At 43.0% G+C, this 19,024-nt stretch overlaps 1 protein-coding gene across 5 annotated transcripts in view; it reads left to right on the plus strand.

Annotated features, from left to right (window-relative positions):
* The first annotated feature begins 11,163 nt into the window (after positions 1–11,163).
* Positions 11,164–19,024, plus strand: part of LOC107391085 (6-phosphofructo-2-kinase/fructose-2,6-bisphosphatase 2) — a 20,121-nt gene continuing 12,260 nt past the window's right edge. For 2 of the 5 annotated variants that reach the window (XM_015968139.3, XM_015968142.3), the window contains exons 1-12: positions 11,164–11,293; positions 12,002–12,195; positions 13,008–13,133; positions 13,455–13,551; positions 14,213–14,279; positions 14,356–14,430; positions 15,133–15,189; positions 15,281–15,405; positions 15,787–15,994; positions 16,726–16,872; positions 16,958–17,062; positions 17,149–17,278. In XM_015968139.3, coding sequence (XP_015823625.3) covers positions 12,105–12,195; positions 13,008–13,133; positions 13,455–13,551; positions 14,213–14,279; positions 14,356–14,430; positions 15,133–15,189; positions 15,281–15,405; positions 15,787–15,994; positions 16,726–16,872; positions 16,958–17,062; positions 17,149–17,278 — 1,228 coding nt within the window. In that variant the 5' untranslated portion in view covers positions 11,164–11,293; positions 12,002–12,104. Of the gene's footprint in view, positions 11,314–11,370; positions 11,426–12,001; positions 12,196–13,007; positions 13,134–13,454; positions 13,552–14,212; positions 14,280–14,355; positions 14,431–15,132; positions 15,190–15,239; positions 15,406–15,786; positions 15,995–16,725; positions 16,873–16,957; positions 17,063–17,148; positions 17,279–19,024 lie in introns of those variants that run through there. The other 3 variants (XM_015968140.3, XM_015968141.3, XM_054746001.2) reach the window with 3 other exon arrangements.

The raw sequence follows: 19,024 nt of genomic DNA on the forward strand, positions 1-19,024 counted from the left end.
ATTAGTTAATCAAAGAACCTTATTTTTAATAAAGCTAATCAAAACAACTGTTGGTCAATAATAATCAGGTGACCGATCTGTGAAATCACAATGTTATGATTTATGTGTTTAATGAATAACAGGACTTGAGCTAGACATTCTGATCCACATAAGGTAAACACATGACACATTGTTCACTCATCCAATCAGAACTTCCGTTCTGTTGCGGGGCAGAGTACTGAGGTGTTTACTTAATCTGTCCACTCTGATTTGCTAAGAATTATAAACAACTAAGTTAATAAAACAGAACAATGCCATTTTAAGTCAGTTCGAACGAAGCTCTTCAACGTAGTTCAACTTGGTTCAACGCAGTTCCAGCCAAGTACTCGACCAGCTCTCAAATCCATCATCGCTAAGTGAAGTGCAGACTGGCCAGCTGTATTTTCTACTTTTAAGCTGAGAACTGTCAAACTGGACAATTCTGTCATTTTATCAACAAGACGATGGTTCCTTCAGAATAAAAGCTGACCTCTCTACGTGACGCTGACACCAGCCGTTGCTACCGGGAGTCGATTCGTAGACTGGTTTGTCGTGCTGCAGACGCTGTGCTATCAGTTCCAGCACCAAAGGAGGGTCCGAGGACCTGGCATTCCGGATCATACACGGGAGTCTCCGAAGGTACGTAGTTCGGCATAGATGGCGTTTCATCTCGCTTCCTCCTGAAGTCCCTCGTGGTTAGTTAGTCAAAACAACATCTTACACCCAGACTCGCCTGCATCAGATGGAGATTCTGAACTGACACACACACCAACACTTCAGCATCCAAATCCATATGCATCCATCATAGAGAGTTAGTCCTGGTGATTGTTTCGAATAATTATAAAATTAAATATTCTTAACGTCCCATATTTCTCTTTTCTTGTCTCTAAGTCAATGCAAAGTGTTTGAATAAAATTCCCTGTGGTAAAAACAACCTCTTCTGATTCTAAGGTAAGATTAATCTCTGGACCTTAATAAAGTGTAAGAATATACCAACTATATTCCGCTACACTTCCACCTGTGACTCTTACCAGATCCTGTTTGACCTCTTCACCTTTGACTGTTATGGTAAAAAGTACCACCAGGTGGAGCTATTGGTCATTTACAGAACAAGGTGATTAACACAATCACAGCTACTGAGTATTCTTCCTGTGTTAGGATTATGTCTATTTGGATTTCCAGAACCATTCAAACCAACATATTGGCTGTCTGATTTACACTGGAAACACTGTTTATTCACTCCATTTCTAATTAATGAGGAACTATTATAAAACATTTCTTCTCTAACATTTGTAGTGAAAATTATTTGACTACATTTTTATTAATAATGAACAATAAGATGTGATATTCCATATAAAATATGAAACATCAAACTGATTCACCTTTCAATGTTTAATCAGACGATTCGAGTGTTCATTTATTTGTTCAGGGACCATAAACACGCTTCGTATTAATTCAGACAGTCATATAGTTTATAAAAATGAATTGATTTCTTTTCCCTAAACTAATGATTATACATGACAAGATATGAATGCAATGATATGTAATGTAACGAAGTGATTTAATGTGATGTGTGGAACGTTGTAATGGAAGCTAGATGTTGTGAAACCTTCTAGGTATCTGAGAGAATTAGTAGTCTGGGATGTAAAATAAATTTGGCTGTTTGTTTACCTAGAGATTTATTTATAAAAAACATCCGACGCAATCTGTGTCGAGTCTACGCACCCTTTTGTGTGCAGATTCTCGTGCAATCCAGGGGGTCAAGAGGTCGTGCTGGTCACTTCCGGTGGAGTGGACCTCTGATATCAGGAACCCATAGATTAGCTCCGATAGGACCCGTCTAGTCTGATGTCTCTACAGGTGACGGCAGGAAGCTGGAATGTTTGTTTGCGTCTAAGTCTGTTTGTTTGGCTCTTAGAAGAGCCGTTTGTCTGAAATCAGCTGCAGCGTTACAGACAGGGGCGCCTCCAGAAAATTTCGATAGCGGTGGCCAGATGGGGCCAAAGAAATTTGTGGGGTGGCACACCAAATTGGTCTTTGTGGTAACTCTGGTTGAATTTAGTCTGTGGCAATGTGCTGCACTGCGCCTTTATTCGTTTTTATTAAAATAACAGTACGTATCCAAAACGTTGAACTTAAATTTTACAAACAAAAACATTTGATTTAAACATCTTGTTCCTTCAGCACATATGATTATTCCAACTTATGGGCTGTAAAGTTGTTTATAATTCAGGATGACTTCCTCAGAGTGAAAATGCAGGAGTCTGCATGAGGCCTTGGGTGAGAATGTTTTGTCTTCTTGTACGAAAACAAGAACTGAGCAGAACTTTCTGGATTTGGAGGCCAGACAGATGGTTTTCGTGTCTGCAAATGATGGTTATTTCCTTTTCAATTAGATGGTGAAAAACTGACCGCTTGGTACATTACATTTAACCCCAGTAAAACAACCACTAGCCTGATCTTCATGTAGTTACTTAAACGTAGATTAACCCAAAACTCCTATGCTAAACCTGTTTTCACGGGTCAAAAAACAAACTAAAGTGGGTTTATTTTTATTCTTCACCTGGTCCCAACTCTGAATATCAATTCTGATAAAGTAAAGCAAGCTATAAGAAGTAAAGAAAAAGAAAAAATGGAACAAATGAGAAACATGTTCAAGGGGAGTGGGATGAAGCCCTCGCTTATAAATCCCTCTCCTTGTTTATTTAATAGTCTCCAGATTAATCAAAATGTGTTCACCAGAACAGAGGAAGCAAACTCTGAATATCCTGGCAAAGCTTTTATTGTGATAATGGAAAAGTGGACACAGATCAAGAATCCACACAACCACCGATAATCATTTTCAGCCTCAGCAGATCCAGGCAGAAGTAGAACCCGAGTCAGACCTTCTCTAGCTCTTCCACCAGGGCGCAGCATCTTCACACCCAGCCTCCATAGCGGAGCTTATTAGGGAGGTAGATGTTGGTGAGGAAGTCAGGAGCAATGGAGGCCAGGGACTGGATTTCAGCCTTCACCTGACTCTGCTGCATCAGCTCCATCTACAGAAGCAAAAGAGCAGCTTTAGGGGTGGGTGGGAGTCAAACCCTCGTATCTGCTGTTTAGTCATCTGGTACGTTTATAAACTCCGCTAAAGAAGACCGTGTAAACACAATAAAGCACAATGATATAAATATTAGACAAGAAAAGACCCTTCCAGAGCTTTTATTCTGAGGTCCCTTCATGTTGGCATTCAAACAAACTGACAGCCGCACATTCTGAGACAAAGGTTTAACCAGCACCTTCATCATTTCTGCCATCTACTCTAGCTAGTCACATGGTGGTTTAGGCTAACTGCACTGGTTTAATAGCAGCCGTCACTATGTGACCGTATCATGGATGTGAAGCACCATTTGTATTTGAATATAAAATAGCAACAGGATGTCGTCACGTTTGACAATTTATTTGATTGACAATCATCCCTGAAAGAGAGGATCACTGATATCAAACAGTCCAGCAGAAACCTCAGAGGCAAACACCACCAGGTCAAATTTGAAGCTAAATGCAAATCGATCAGCTCTTTGATAATCAGATGTCTTTTTCCACAGAAGGAATTAACATTAGCAATAGCAGGTGTTATGGCCACCAGCCTGGCATCTTCAGGTGTTTTATCCCAGGTGTGGGTCCTCAGAGGGATTCAGGTCAGCTGTGCTCCTCAGCAGCCTGGAAGAGAGGAGGAGGGGTGGTGTCGGGCTGATCACCAGGGCTGGATGATCCTGGCTCCTGCATCCAAATGGCCAGGCCGGTGCCCATAACACAGGTATTCCTTTAAAAGTACCCGTAAGACCTGATTGAAATGCCTCGTCTGTCCCTTAGCGATGACTGTTGGAGACAAAAATGCTAAACCTGTGCTTGCAACAGAAGTACAATCCTTTGGTGATATGTGTCTCAGTTCAGCGTGTTTAACCTAGGAGAAGAAGAAAATATTATTTCTATAGCGCCTCTCAAGATAAAAATCACGAGGCGCTTCACAAGAACAAAAAATGTAAAAATATAAAAAAGAATTTAAAAAAAGGTTAAAAATATATTTAAAATGAGCAAAAAATAGACAATTGTGATTAAAAAAATGTTAAGGAAAAGAGAGTGAATAGGAAAGAGGGAATCAGTGGATCCTGAGGAAGGTGGAATAGGTGGGGAGAGCAGAATAGAGAGGGGTGAAGAAGGTCACACAAAAGCCAGCTTGAACAAGTGAGTCTTCAGCTGCTTTTTAAAGGAGACCACTGAGTCTGCGCCATCGACCTTCTGCCTGGCGCCACGCTACCATCCAGCAGGTTGTATAATCTGTCTAAACCTGAACAAATCAGTATGTCCACCTACATACAAGAATCATTAGCCTCTGGTTTAATCAGACCATCCACTTCACCCCTGGGCGCAGGTTTTTTCTTTGTATCCAAGAAAGATGGTTCCCTGAGGCCCTGTATTGATTACAGAGGTCTCAATCAGATTACAGTTAAGAACAGATATTCACTCCCGTTACTTTCCTCTACCTTTGAACCTGTACAAGACGCCACTATCTTTACTAAACTGGACCTGCGCAACGCCTATCATCTCGTTCGTGTTAAAGAAGGTGATGAATGGAAAACTGCTTTCAAAACTCCTTTAGGTCATTTCGAATACCTGGTCATGCCTTTCGGTCTCACAAATGCCCCTGCCGTATTCCAGTCCCTGGTCATCTCAGTCCTCGGAGACTACCTCAACCAGTTCGTTACGGTATATCTGGATGACATTTTAATCTTTTCCAAATCCCCAACAGAACACCGCCAACACGTCAGAGCCGTTCTTCAACGCCTCCTGGAGAACCGTCTGTATGTAAAAGCGGAGAAATGTGAGTTCCATGTTCCATCTGTCAAGTTCCTCGGTTTCATCCTCGAGAGCGGGCGGTTGAAGACAGATCCAGACGAGATTCAATCAGTTCTCTCCTGGCCTACTCCCACTACACGTAAGCAACTGCAGCGTTTTCTGGGTTTTGCTAATTTTTACCGCCGATTCATTAAGGATTACAGTCAGACTGCTGCTCCACTCACTCAACTCACTTCCATAAACAAACCTTTTATCTGGTCTCCCGCTGCTGAAAAGTCATTTCAGAACTTAAAAAACAAGTTTACCCAAGCACCTATTCTCACTCGTCCCGACACCTCCGCCCAGTTTACCCTGGAGGTTGACGCCTCAGACTCTGGTGTCGGTGCGGTTCTCTCACAAGTCTCTCCCTCAGATCACCGTCTCCATCCATGCGCCTTCTTCTCTCTACACCTCTCGCCTGCCGAGCAGAATTATGACGTCGGAGATCGGGAACTACTGGCCATTAAATTGGCTCTGGAGGAGTGGCGGCATTGGCTGGAGGGAGCAGAACACTCCATCATTATCTGAACTGATCATAAGAACCTGGCATACTTGAAGGAAGCAAAGAGACTAAACCCCCGACAGTCCCGCTGGTCTATTCTTTTCCCGTTTCCATTTCCTTATCTCTTACAGACCCGGTTCCAAGAACACCAAGCCAGACGCTCTATCCCGTTTGCACTCACCTGACAAGGACCCAGAACTCACCCCAATCCTGCCACCATCCTGCATCGTGGGCGCTGTAGCCTGGGACATCACCAGAAAGGTGCAGGAGGCCCAACAAACTGAACCAGGTCCAGGTACCGATCCTCTTCATAAAATGTACATTCCAACCAAGGTTCGTGGTGACCTGATCCATTGGGCCCACACTGCAAAATTCTCAGTTCACTCTGGGGTCGGTCGAACCCTGGCTCTCATCCGCAGAACCTTCTGGTGGCCATCCATGTTTAAAGATGTCCGTGAAGACATCAACGCCTGTTCCATCTGTGCCCATAACAAATCAAGTAACCAACCTCCAGCTGGACTCCTCAACCCTCTGCATGTACCCACTCGCCCTTGGTCTCACATAGCTTTAGACTTTGTTACTGGTTTGCCCCCCTCTAATGGTTTTTCTGTCATCCTCACAGTAGTTGATCGTTTTTCTAAATCCTGTCACCTGGTGCCTCTCAAAGCGCTCCCATCCTTTGCCGAAACCGCCCAACTTCTGATCAAACATGTTTTCCGTCTGCATGGCATTCCTTCTGAAATACTGTCTGACCGTGGCCCCCAATTCCTGTCCCGCGTTTGGAAGGAGTTCGCTGACCACCTGGGGGCTCGTGTCGCTCTTAGCTCTGGATTCCACCCACAGACTAATGGACAATGTGAAAGGATGAATCAAGAGCTCGAGGCCATGCTAAGGTGTGTCTGTTCGTCCAACCCCTCTGGTTGGAGTTCCCAACTTCCCTGGGTGGAGTATGCCCATAACGCTCATACATCTACATCCACTGGCCTGTCTCCATTTGAAACCGTTCTCGGCTACCAGCCTCCTCTTTTTCCGTCTACCCAAGATCCTCCTGTTTCCGCTCCCCAGTTCATTCGCCGTGCCAGGCGCACCTGGGCCCAGACCACGGCGGCTCTGCAGAGAACTGCAGACCGTAACCGCCGCCTCGCGGATCGACACCGACGACCAGCGCCGGTGTATACCCCTGGGCAGAAGGTCTGGCTATCCACCAGGGACATCCGCCTGAAGGACACCAGCAGGAAGCTGGCTCCTCGGTTCATCGGTCCATACCCCATTGTTGATGTCATCAGTCCGTCCACCGTCCGTTTGGCTCTGCCCCCATCCATGAGGGTCCACCCTGTATTCCACGTCTCCCTGATTAAGCCTGTCCTCTCTAGCCCCCTGTGTCCTGCTCCTGCTCCTCCTCCGCCTGCCAGGCTCGTCGGAGGTGGTCTGGTGTACCCTGTCCGTCGCCTCCTTGATGTCCGCCCCCGGGGCCATGGCTTCCAGTACCTGGTGGACTGGGAGGGTTACGGTCCCGAGGATCGCTCCTGGGTTCCCCGCTCGTTCATCACGGACCCGGACCTCATCAGGGACTTCGAGGCCTCTCGGGCTTCCTCCTCCTCCGCCTCCTCCTCCTCTGCTCGGCCGCCGGGTGTCGCCCGTTGGGGGGGGGGGGTACTGTCATGGTCCGTGGTGAGCTGACTGCAAGTAACCTGGCTTTTTCCTCTGAGCATTGTTTCCACAGGTGGGCGTGTCTGAGAGCTCCAGCTGCAGCTGATCTCCTCAAGGCCCAGGGGATTTAAGGAGCAGTGCGACACTTCACCACGCCGGATGATTACTCTGTTTGGGTAGCTTCAGCCTCAACCTGAACTTGATACTCGTATTTGTGTTCTTGTTAACCTGTCGCTTGTAAAACCCTTGATGCCCTCTCCTGCTCTCTTCCAGGTTCCTCTCAATCCATCATCAGCTCCAGAACAAGCCCGGATCTCAGTCTACCTGACGCACTGCTTCATCCCCTGGCCGCCCGATCTCAGCCGCTCACCAACCAACATCCATACCTGCTCCTCCACCTCTGGACAACCAATACCTTACCTTTGGATCTCCTCAGCTCACCCGGACCAGACAATCCTTCCTGTACAATTACCACTACCAAGTAACAGTAAGACCAGTCTCCAGATAAGTTCCCATTTGTTTTCCGCCTTATATTCACTCTGTCTCCCTCCTTAGAATCTCATCCTGGATTCCTGCTGCCAGTCCTGCATCTCGTCGGTTCCCGTCTCTTACTTTTCTCCTTATTTAGTAATAAAAGCCTTTTTACTTACATTCCTGCTCTCCGTGTGGTGATTCTGCATGTCGTGGGTCAAGAAATTGCCACCCAGCCATGACAGATGGGCAAGCAGCTGGATGATGGCATCTTCAACTCCAACTCCATGGCGATAAGCAAACTGCAGCGGGTCCTGATATGTTCTAGTTTGCTTATTCAGGTGGACCAACATGAGTTTCTCCAGGGCCTTCATGATGTGGGATGTCAGGGCAACCGGTCTGTAGTCGTCACTGACTGATGGGCGAGTTTTCTTTGGAACTGGAACAAGGCAGGATGTCTTCCACAGGACTGGAACCTTCTCCTGGGCCAGGCTGAGGTTGAAGAGGTGCTGCCGAATCCCACAGAGCTGCTCTGCACAGGCCTTCAGTACCCTGGGGCTGACACCATCTGGACCTGCAGACTTGTTCCTGTTCAGTCTCTCCAGCTGCCTCTTCACCTGACCTCTAGAGACAGATAGGTGTGAGCGGGAAGGTAAATGGGGCAGCAGCATCTCCTGACTTGGTTGAAGACAGATCTATAGGACCAGAAGAGTCCACGACTGTGTTAAGAGGACAAAAGATCTGGCGTGTGACAGGAAAATGTTGGATCAGAGGAGGATGGGATATCTGATTGGCTGGGGACAGCCGAGGAGGATGCTGGGTTTGTTCCTGAACTAAACTTCTTAATTTTTTAAATATTTCTTTAAAAATATTTTTTTAGTAACGCCGTTATTTTAAACAGCGTTATTCCCATCACTGGTGGAGAGGTCATGTTATCCAGCCAGTGTGTGTGTTTGCTAGATCTGGATTGTGTTCATTTTGATAAACTATAGTTTGTGAAGGCTGTACCAACTCCAGCCTGTCTGGACATCGAGTCCACGGGTTTCCAGATAAGAGAAACAACGCCTGTATCTCCGTGCCTGAGGGCGTTTTGCGCAGCTGAAAAGACGGACTTCTGTAGCCCACATCGGTCGGCACCGGGTAGGTTAGGGTAACCCTAACCCACCATCAGAACCAGGTTAGAACCGACCACCAGAAGAGACGCACGGCTCAGCGGGTCAGCTGGTTTCTGGGTCGAAACCACATCAGAACCGCCGCCTGGAGCACCAGGAGAGGATGCGCGGCTTTTAAAGATACCAAGTTGAATGGCTCGCTGGTGGCTGGGTCAGATCCAACTAACAGAAGCCCGCATGATCCCCAGAACCGGATCAAAGGTGTCTCTCTCTAAGTACTAAACTATGTTACGTGAACGGATATTAATGAATATGGGACAGCTGACAGATGCTCATTAGTATTAATATTATATTAACTGACCGATACTATTTTTAATTGTCTGGTACACGATAATAATCTGTACACTATTGTGATGTTAGCACACGAGTTTAAACTAGCATCGTTAACTCACAAGACACCTGCTGATTGAAATCAGGTGTGCTGAGGCAGGGTTAAAACTAAACGTGCTGGATACCGGCCCTCCAGACCTGGAATTGAATACCCCTGAATCTATCATCTAAAAGTTTAATCTTACTCAAGAGTTCATATCAAAACTGAATCTACATTCACACACTCCTGCTTATCGTCTCCACAGCTGTCACCTCTGTATTCAGAGTTAAGACTTTCTATCTGGTGAGAGATCTCTTGCAGCATAGAGCCTGAACGCCCTGAGAGAGAGGTGGAGAGTTGGGCGCCACCTCTCAGCTGTTTGGAGAAACAAATTCCTGAAAATGACGCAAACACTTATCCTACATAGGTGTTTTACTGCTCTTTGACCTGCAGTTTCTCCAAAAATCTACAGTAAAATGATGAAATATGTATTCTGGTTATAGTTTACCTGAACCTTAACTAAAATCTGAAGATAACCGCTTTAGAATGTGGGATTTTAGACGGGGGTGAACTGGAGCTCCCAGAGAAAACCCCCAGGCAGCACAAAGAGTCACAGACAGGATTTGGACGGGGTCAGCTGTGACATAATTCTTGTGTTGCCTCATTTTTTTTTAGCTAATTCAAAAAACAATGAGCCTTCAGTAATGCTGGCTCTGCTGATCTCCACCTGTAAGGTGATCTGTGTTATTCTCAATAACCCTACTGGTTATCGTCTCCACAGCTGGGTGGAGTGAATTCAGAGTAAACTTTCCATCTATGGCACTTCCCCTTTTCCTTTATGACGTCACTAATTTTTCAACACATGATTTGTCCAAGTATTGATATGTTCTAACATCATCTAACTATCTAATGTTTAGATAGATAGTTTGGTTTTTTGTAAGAGTGAATTATTAAGTTTCCAATATATAAAAGTCCTGTTTTCTTTGAGAGGACTTGAGTTATTCAGATCAAGGGTAATTAATTTATGGTCTGAAAGAGGTGCAGGTATAATGTCACATTTTATTTTCTCTGCTATGTGGTCTGCTGTTAACCAAAAATCTATTCTTGATTTTGATATGCCGGATTTATTTAGCCATGTAGTCAATTTTATCTCCATTAGTTTTTCTCCATATCAACCCAAATGTGTACATAAAGTTGCTTAAGCTTGCGCTTGTGGTTGAATTTTTGGCAGGAAATCTGTCTATATTTTCATTAAAGGTACAGTTGAAATCTCGACCCAATATAAAATAAAGATTTTTGCATGTTTTGGATAAATTAGTTATTTTATTTTCCAGGATATCAAAGAGTTCAGAATTTTCCTTTTTCGAATTGTAGCCATAAACACATCCTATATGATATACGTTTTCATCTAGCATTAAAATTAAAAGTATGTAACGTCCATTTGCATCTGAGGTAGAGTGTAGAACCTTCCCACTGAAGTTATATTTTAAAAGGGCGACACCTGCTGACTGATTTTAGCCATGAGAGAACTAATTCCTTTAACTATGACCCTTCCCCCCTCGCTATTGATGATAATTGTTGCTCTTTTTGTAATGGGGATGTTGAATCAACAGAACATTTATTTCATGACTGTATATTCTGTAAAGCCCTGTGGAACGATGTGCACTACTGGCTCTTCCCTAAGATCCCAAACGTACTTGAATTTTCTGAAATTAATATTGTGTTTGGTTCTCTAAAGAAGCTTGAAAATGTTTTAAATGTAATAATTATTATGGGCAAATTCTTCATTCACAAATGTCGTTTTCTGAAAACAAAGCCGTATTTTTTTACTTTTCACAAAGAACTCTGCCTCTTTTTCTCATCTGTTAAATTTGTTGACAAAAAACAAGCTCTGGATTTGAATCATATGATTGTTGAACTAGATCTGTTAGAAATCTCCTAAGGTATAACTTTTTTATGTTTTTTAATTATCTGTCTATTTGTTCATTTGTTTGCTTATTTGTTTACTTTGATTCTGTTTGGGGTTTGTTTTTATTTCATTTATTTATTTGTTGTTGTTTGTACTTCCTGTTCATTATCCTTCTTCTATTATATGTTGGAATTCAGCCTGTTCTGGCACTTCCTCTTTCGTCACCACGCATGCGCACGCACCTACGGCAGTGACTGCGTACTGCAGTCCTGCAGGGGCTACTCAAAGGAGGAAGGAGACGTCAGATGAACCCATAGGATCAACCGATAGCATCTCTGTAATAAGCGGGGACAAAACCCGGACATACCTGGGACTGCGGGTCCCTGGTACGTCTTTATTGTTTTGGGTTCGTTGCAGATTTTGTTTAACCTTTTCTTCCCTAATGCGATAATTCCTTTAACAGCACAAGTTTAGAGGTCGTCGAGGCACGTCAGTAGCAACAGTACGATATTTAACAGGTTGTCACAACTTTAACATTCACGCGTTCGCTTTTCTTATTATACGAAGGAAATTTGAAACATAACACTGCTTTCATATACACGAGGTTGACGTTTTTATTGTACTAATACTTGTTATATACACTTGAAAACGAGTTATGGTAATGTTATTTTGATACAAGACACATTATTAGATTAGCTAGTTAGTTTAGCGTTGAGATACATGAGAAATTAGTATTTTATTGTACTAATAATTCAGTGATAGGTTATTTTTTGGGTTTATTGTCTTTATTTCTAACAATATTTAACATAAGAGTTAGATTGATTTGGTGTCAGAAAATCAAAGTTTCTAATTACGTGGACTTTTGGGACACAGCTATTTATAATCTATAGCAACTCAATCAGTAAGGAACAAATACATTTTTTACTGAAGTGACTTAATAAAAAATGTTGGTAGCCCCTGTAAGTTGAGTGTTTTTTTGCGAATGTTGTTCCCATCAGCAACATTTCTTTCTTGAAAATTCTATCTTACATATTTACCGATCTAACATCATCTGAACTCTGTGTGCTCACTGTTCTGATCTGCCCTTTTTTCAGGGCATGTCCACGTCCGTCACCTTTTAGCAGCGTCCCCGTGGCCAGAGCTCCCTGTCTCTCCACACCAGCAGTGACAGACAGCAGGACACTGATCGGACCCGTCATGGCTGCCAGGCTGCAGAACGCTGCAGCTGTTTCAAACAGCTCAGCTGAAAACAAAAAAACAGATCTGAGGACCAAAGAGAAGAAGTGCTGTGAGTTTTCTTTGAGGTTTGATTCCGCTAACATGTCCTTTATTAATGACTGAACTTTACCACATCCTTTAACAACTATTGGGCTGTAAAGTTCACAGGAATTGGACGTTGTAACACAATAATAACATGTCAAATATCAGCTGTAATTCATCTTCTGTTGATACTAGTTTATTGTACAGTCTGTGACTTTATTCACAAATGCACGCACCACAGGATCCCTGCCTCAGGGCCTTAGTACTATAAGTAAACCTTGTAAAACGTGTTTGGGATCTCAGCATTGTTTTATCTTATCTCTCAGACTTTGATCAAATAATTTTCCTTATTTTGCATTTATTTAAGTAAGGAATTTGATCTTGTCCTTAAATGCAACATGAAAGTATTTCTGGGTACCAGGGCTCTGTTCTGCGAATCCACAGTCAAGTTTGTTCTTGCCAGAGCCTTATTTGGATAGGAACGGTGGAAAGAAAAAAAGCTAAATATTTTCCATTCAGTGTTCAAGCCAACAAAGTTCCACTGTAGCTTTGATCTGGGATGCCTCAGTCCAGAGCTAAGGAAGAGATTAGAGAGATTAATCACAAGACAAGAGAAACGTCATACAGGTGAACTGGACATGCAGAGGTGACTTTAGGTTATTACATAACCCTCACACACCTTGCTGTTACTGTGTGTGCATTTGCTCATTTGTTTATAAAATATTCTCACCTGTCCGTTGTACCTTAGAGCCTGCAGAGGGTAATGTTTGGATCCTGGCGTGCTTAAAAACTTCCATCTTGCATAATTGTATGTGTTTCATGGTTGTGTTTAAACTGCAGCTTGGGCCTCCTACATGACCAATTCTCCAACCCTGATAGTGATGATTGGGTTACCTGCTCGGGGGAAGACCTACATGTCCAAGAAGCTGACGCGCTACTTGAACTGGATCGGAGTGCCAACGAAGGGTTAGTTCAGTGGGAACTTGATTTTTACCCCCAAAAAAGAACATTTTGACTTAGGCATAAACAACATGTTTGCTAGAAGGTGATCATTTATCAGCCACTCACATTTAGTCATTTTTACAGTGGTCATTTCTACACCACAGCTAAAATCTGGCGCTGAAGGCCAAATGTTTGAGACCACAGTCAGCAGCACTTATTGCACTTTCTGTGTGACTTTGTTGATGTCAATCTTAAAGAATGCAGTGAAACTGGTGTGATGGATGCTGCTGAAATGAGCATACACCCTAATCCTCCTCCATGTCTTCCTCTCTGGGCTTTCTGCAGTCTTTAATCTTGGGGTGTATAGGAGGGATGCTGTGAAGTCATACAAGTCCTATGACTTCTTCAGACATGACAACGAAGAAGCAATGAAAATTAGAAAGTAAGAAAGTATCTTTTTATGTATTTCCATGAAATCCTTTTGTGTTGTAGATACTATTTGTTCCTGCTAAGCAAAAGTAACAAGACATCCCGAGACACCTCTTGTTTTTCAAATATTATGCATCTAAGAAATCAGATGCTCCCCAAAAGTTCCCCACAACTTTACAGTTTTACTCATTTTCAGTCCAACACTTGACCACATTCAGGGTAATTTTTGAATTTAAGCTTAAAACAGCACATAACTCAAGGGATGAATCAAACCAAACAGTTTAGCAAAGAATGCATTTTTTGATCCTTATAATTTGATAAAAGTTGTTTTCAGACCTGTCAGTTTTTCTTTTGTCCTCATATGTCCAGTTTTCTCCACTGACACACACCACCTGGTCGGTCACAAAGACTGTATGGAAAATCAGTGTAACACAAAAAGCTGCGTTCAAAGACAAACAGTAACGTTAGAAAGTTTGAAGAAATCTGTCTTGAGATTTCTTTAAAAATGCAACCAAATCTGGTTCTTTAATATGAAAATATGACGAAACCTGAAGGGACTCGAGATGTTTGAACAGTATTGTAGATCAACATGTTATCCTTTTGTTTAACTACCAGATTTTCTATGCCTAATAGACCAGTTTAAATCCAGCTTCTTTCATTTTCTGTTTCCTCAGACAGTGTGCCCTTGTAGCACTGAAGGACGTCAAAACCTACCTGAGCGAGGAGGGAGGTCAGATTGCCGTAAGGACACACAAAAACGGAACAATGTCTATTGTTTGTTGATAAGTTATGTAACATGTTCCGTGTTGCTGGCCAGGTTTTTGATGCCACAAACACCACGAGAGAGAGGAGGAACCTCATCCTTAAGTTTGCACAGGATAACGCCTACAAGGTCAGAAGTTCAGCTCTGTTTTAACGAAGGTCTGGTACACAAACTACAGCTTTAATTCATGACAAATTCAGCTAATTGAAATAAATATTACTTTATTATTTTCTGCAACCATAAGTTTAAAGCTGCAATGGCAAATTTACTAAACAAGCAAGCTTGTTAGCACAGACATGGTTAAAGACCTCTCACCCCGCCTGTCCGCATTATCGTCCTGATATGGGAACATGCATTGCCTTATTAAACAAGAGAGAGCTAAACACTGGTTGCAGTTTTTGAGGTCCAAACATCTCTTTTTCTGCGACTGCAAATGCAGTTTTTCTTTTTGGGATTCTGGAAGTAAAGTTGGAGTGGTAGCAGCCGGCTGTTTCGCCCTTTCTGATGTTATTTAGCGGAGAACCTCTCACACCAGAGGTGCTCTGTTGCAAAATGTGCAAATGTGTAATGAATGGAGGACCCAGACAAATGTAGAAGTGCGGTGGTTGGGTGAGACAGACAACCGGATGGTCCGATTGTTGGTTTCTGACCAAGCCGTGTTATTGGCTGAGGTTTTTAGATAAATGTGACCGAACCCTTTTATTAGTTTTTAAATCTTCACAATATGTTATAACTGTACTTGTGAGGCATGCAAAAGCTAGCTTGTTGTGCAGATTTGCCATTGTAGCTTTAGGCATTGAAAAGCTGATTATGAACTTTGTTTTCCATCAGGTGTTTTTTGTTGAGTCAATATGTGACGATCCAGACGTCATCGCTGAAAATATTATGGTAAAACATTTCCTTCTGTGTTCATGTAACCTTTCTTTTGAATTGAGCAGATCCATGCTGAGTTATTCCTGCAAACATCTCTTTCACAAAGGAAGTGAAGGTGTCCAGTCCAGATTACCCTGAGAGGGACAGAGAAAGCGTCATGGATGACTTCCTGAAGAGAATCGAGTGTTACAAAGTGACCTACCAACCTTTAGATCCTGACCAACAAGACAAGTAACAACTCTTGTTAGACTTAGTTTGTTTTCCTGTTCTGGGGTGAAAGATGGTTTGTTTTGTCACAAATGTTTGTAGTTGCATAAACAGTCCAGCAGGGGGGAATATGAGCTCACTGGCTTAAATGCATGTGTTGTTCTTGTCAGAAGTCCTACTCAGACTATACTTCACTTTTTGGATGCAGCAAAGAATATTTGTATCAGATTTTTTTGTAATTCTAGTTTACTTGTGAAGAAACTAATCATGCAGTCTCCTCTTAAGTTTTTATTTTACTTCCCAGAAAGTACTAAATATGATTTCTTTATCCTTGAGAATATCTTCAGTGTCTTGGTTGGTGCCGATGTGTCTGGTTAACCGTAACATTTCCTCTCTGACGTACAGAGACCTGTCCTTCATCCAAGTCATCAACGTCGGCCGCCGTTTCTTAGTCAACAAGGTGCAGGACTACATCCAGAGTAAGATCGTCTATTACCTCATGAACATCCACGTCAATTCCCACTCTATCTACCTCTGCCGGCACGGGGAGAGCCAACACAACGTGGAGGAACGCATCGGAGGTGACTCTGAGCTGTCAGAGAGAGGGAAGCAGGTGCTTCAACACTTTATGGAACCCTACATCTTCTGCAGAAAGATGAGATGTTCCATGCTGTAGTTCTTTTTTAAAACACAGAGCAGTTTTGTTTACCTGTTTTCCAGCTACGCTTCGTTTGCGGCTGCAAACTTCCTCAGGCTGACGCTGATGGTGGCGTCACTTCCTTCTCCGTTTATCACGGGCAGCAGAGGATGTTGTCGCCCTCTGCTGCCCGCTCTCCCCTCCCCATGGGACCATGAACAGGGACGATGGAGTTTACACGTTGGACCGCGCATGGGACTGCATCGTCGGAGAGGGGAGAGCGGGCAGCAGAGGGCGACTACGTCCTCTGCTGCCCGCGGATAAACGGAGAAGGAAGTGACGCCACTATCAGCGTCAGCCTGAGGAAGTTTGCAGCCACAAACGAAACCTAGCGGGAAAACAGGTAAACAAAACTGCTCTGTGTTTTAAAAAAGAACTACAGCATGGAATTAGAGAAACGACACAGCAAGAACACACCTAAGATGTTCAAAGATGAGAGGTTATTCTAAAACTTATATCTCTTTTAAGAAGGATGCAAACAAGGGTTTAACAGCTGTAAACACTTTGACCTCCATATTCAAGTTTAAATGACATTATAAAGTTACACTTTTCAAAAAGTAAAGCTTATAAACCTGTAATAAATGAAGAGCTGCATAAATGCAGACTCTGTAATCTGTAACCCATCTGACAGCTGTTGTCTGTAATAGTTTGCCACAGCGCTGAAAGGTTTCGTGAATGAGCACCAGCTGTCGGACCTTAAAGTTTGGACCAGTCAGCTGAGGCGAACCATTCAGACAGCTGAGGAGCTGGACGTCCCCTATGAGCAGTGGAAGATACTTAACGAAATCGATGCTGTATGTTTTTTTTGTATACGGCTATAAGACACACAGACAAAGTAGACCTGTCAAAAGTCTCACTGGTTCCTCTCTGTGTTTTCAGGGTGTGTGTGAGGAAATGACCTATAGCATGATCGAGGAAAAGTACCCAGAGGAATTTGCCATGAGAGAGCAGGACAAGTATCATTATCGCTACCCAGGAGGGGAGGTGAGACCTTTCTCTTTAGTTTAGACTGTCACATTTCACAGGTTCTGCTTGTTCTGATAAATATGTTTCACTCTTCTCCCTCTCAGTCTTACCAGGACCTGGTTCAGCGACTGGAGCCAGTTATCATGGAGCTGGAGCGACAGGGCAATGTTCTGGTCATCTGTCATCAGGCGGTCATGCGCTGCTTGCTCGCCTACTTCTTGGACAAAGGAGCAGGTTACATGAACAGAAACATGACACATCCTCCCATTATTCACACTGCTGATTTTAGCTTAAAGCCTTGTTTTTAGCTCTGCTCGGGGCTGGAAGGAAGGCTTTGAAAAATAATACAGCAAATACAGATACTTTCATTTATTTATTTGACTTTTTCACTTTTTTTCTTTAAATCGTTGATCCACAAACACAGGCTCGCAAGGAAGGCCAAAGTCTAGGCCACTTTTCTAAACATCCGTCGAACGAGATGGAGAGTGCACGCTTTAAATTTGTCAACAGCATCACTGTTGCCCTCTCATCAAAGTAAAAAGAGAGCCAAAGGTGTCTAGCAGCAGACATGCAGCTAGAGGAATACCTCAGGAAAATCCTGAAAATATGAGTGTTTATTCGCCCATGACTGAAGAAGTACAAAGATACACAGTGAGCATTTTATTTGTGGACAGAAATGACTGGAACGTGGGTTTAGAGCAGCGGTTCCCAAACTTATTTAGCCGCGCACCCCCTTCTATGTCCCGACCATGTCGACACACACCCCCCAGCCCCCACATCGGGGCATGGCTCTCTCTCTCTCTATATATATATATATATATATATATATATATATATATATATACATATATATATATATATATATATATATATATATATATATATATATATACATATATATATACATATATATATATATATATATATATATATATACATATATATATATATATATATGTATATATATATCAGATGTCAAGCTAAACAGAGAGGGTTAAAAAAATTCCCCATCACTTTCATTTTTTAAATAGTAATTAATAAACATTCGATACCATTACAATTTCCTTTGATTTCATTTTAAATAAATATTTAGAGTGCCCAAGTAGCACATAAACAATGCAATTTAACGGTTTTCTTAAAGTAGGAACGTTTAACCTGTGCGGCCAGAGCGCTCTCCTTCCTTCTGTTCTGCGTAAACCTGAGCTGATCACCTACTTGTGCGTAATCAAATGTCAATAGGGGACAAGATATAGCCATGATGTTCACTTTTACCTCAGACCGACTTATTGCTGTTTTATGGTGTGGCTGAATCTGCGATCCGCTGCCACGCTGACTGGAATAACAAATAGTGCAGTAACATGAGATGTGGTCAGGTTCATGAGGAGTCACTGGCTGGAGCAGACCCGACTCATCCCAGAAGCTAATATCTTAATTTGACCTTGAATGAAAAATAACCTCTTAAAAGTTTTTATCACGGTGGAGGCAGCGTTCATTTCTGCCTTCAGTCTGACGGCGCGCCGGAGTTAAAGCAGCGTGTGCGCACCGCCGCTCAAGTCACCGCGTCTCACGCTATTTAAACCAATGTTGTAAAATTCCTTCTGCCCAGCCCAGATGTGCTCACTTGTGCACCCGTGAGCCGTGGTTCCGCTGGAACACGTCTGACCTCTGACAGACGCACTCTGAACTTCAGATCTTCAGCGCGCTCTCAATAGCCTGAATGGGAATCATTTCTTGTTATTTAGTTACATCCACGATGTTCTGTGTGTGAGGTTTACAATGTCAGAACACCTGCATGAGACAGGGTGTTAATTACAATCTGCCAGAATGACTCACCACCTTCAGATTTCTCCAACACCGTTAAAAATGATCAAATACGGAACATATCGGCGTGCGCAGGCCAGAGTGCTGAAGCTCGGCACATTGTTATTATGAAGCTAGGGCACATGTGGAGGACACACGCGCGCACGCAAAAATATACTT

This window comes from Nothobranchius furzeri, chromosome 15 (assembly GCF_043380555.1).
Source record: "Nothobranchius furzeri strain GRZ-AD chromosome 15, NfurGRZ-RIMD1, whole genome shotgun sequence".
Classification (NCBI taxonomy): Eukaryota; Metazoa; Chordata; class Actinopteri; order Cyprinodontiformes; family Nothobranchiidae; genus Nothobranchius; species Nothobranchius furzeri.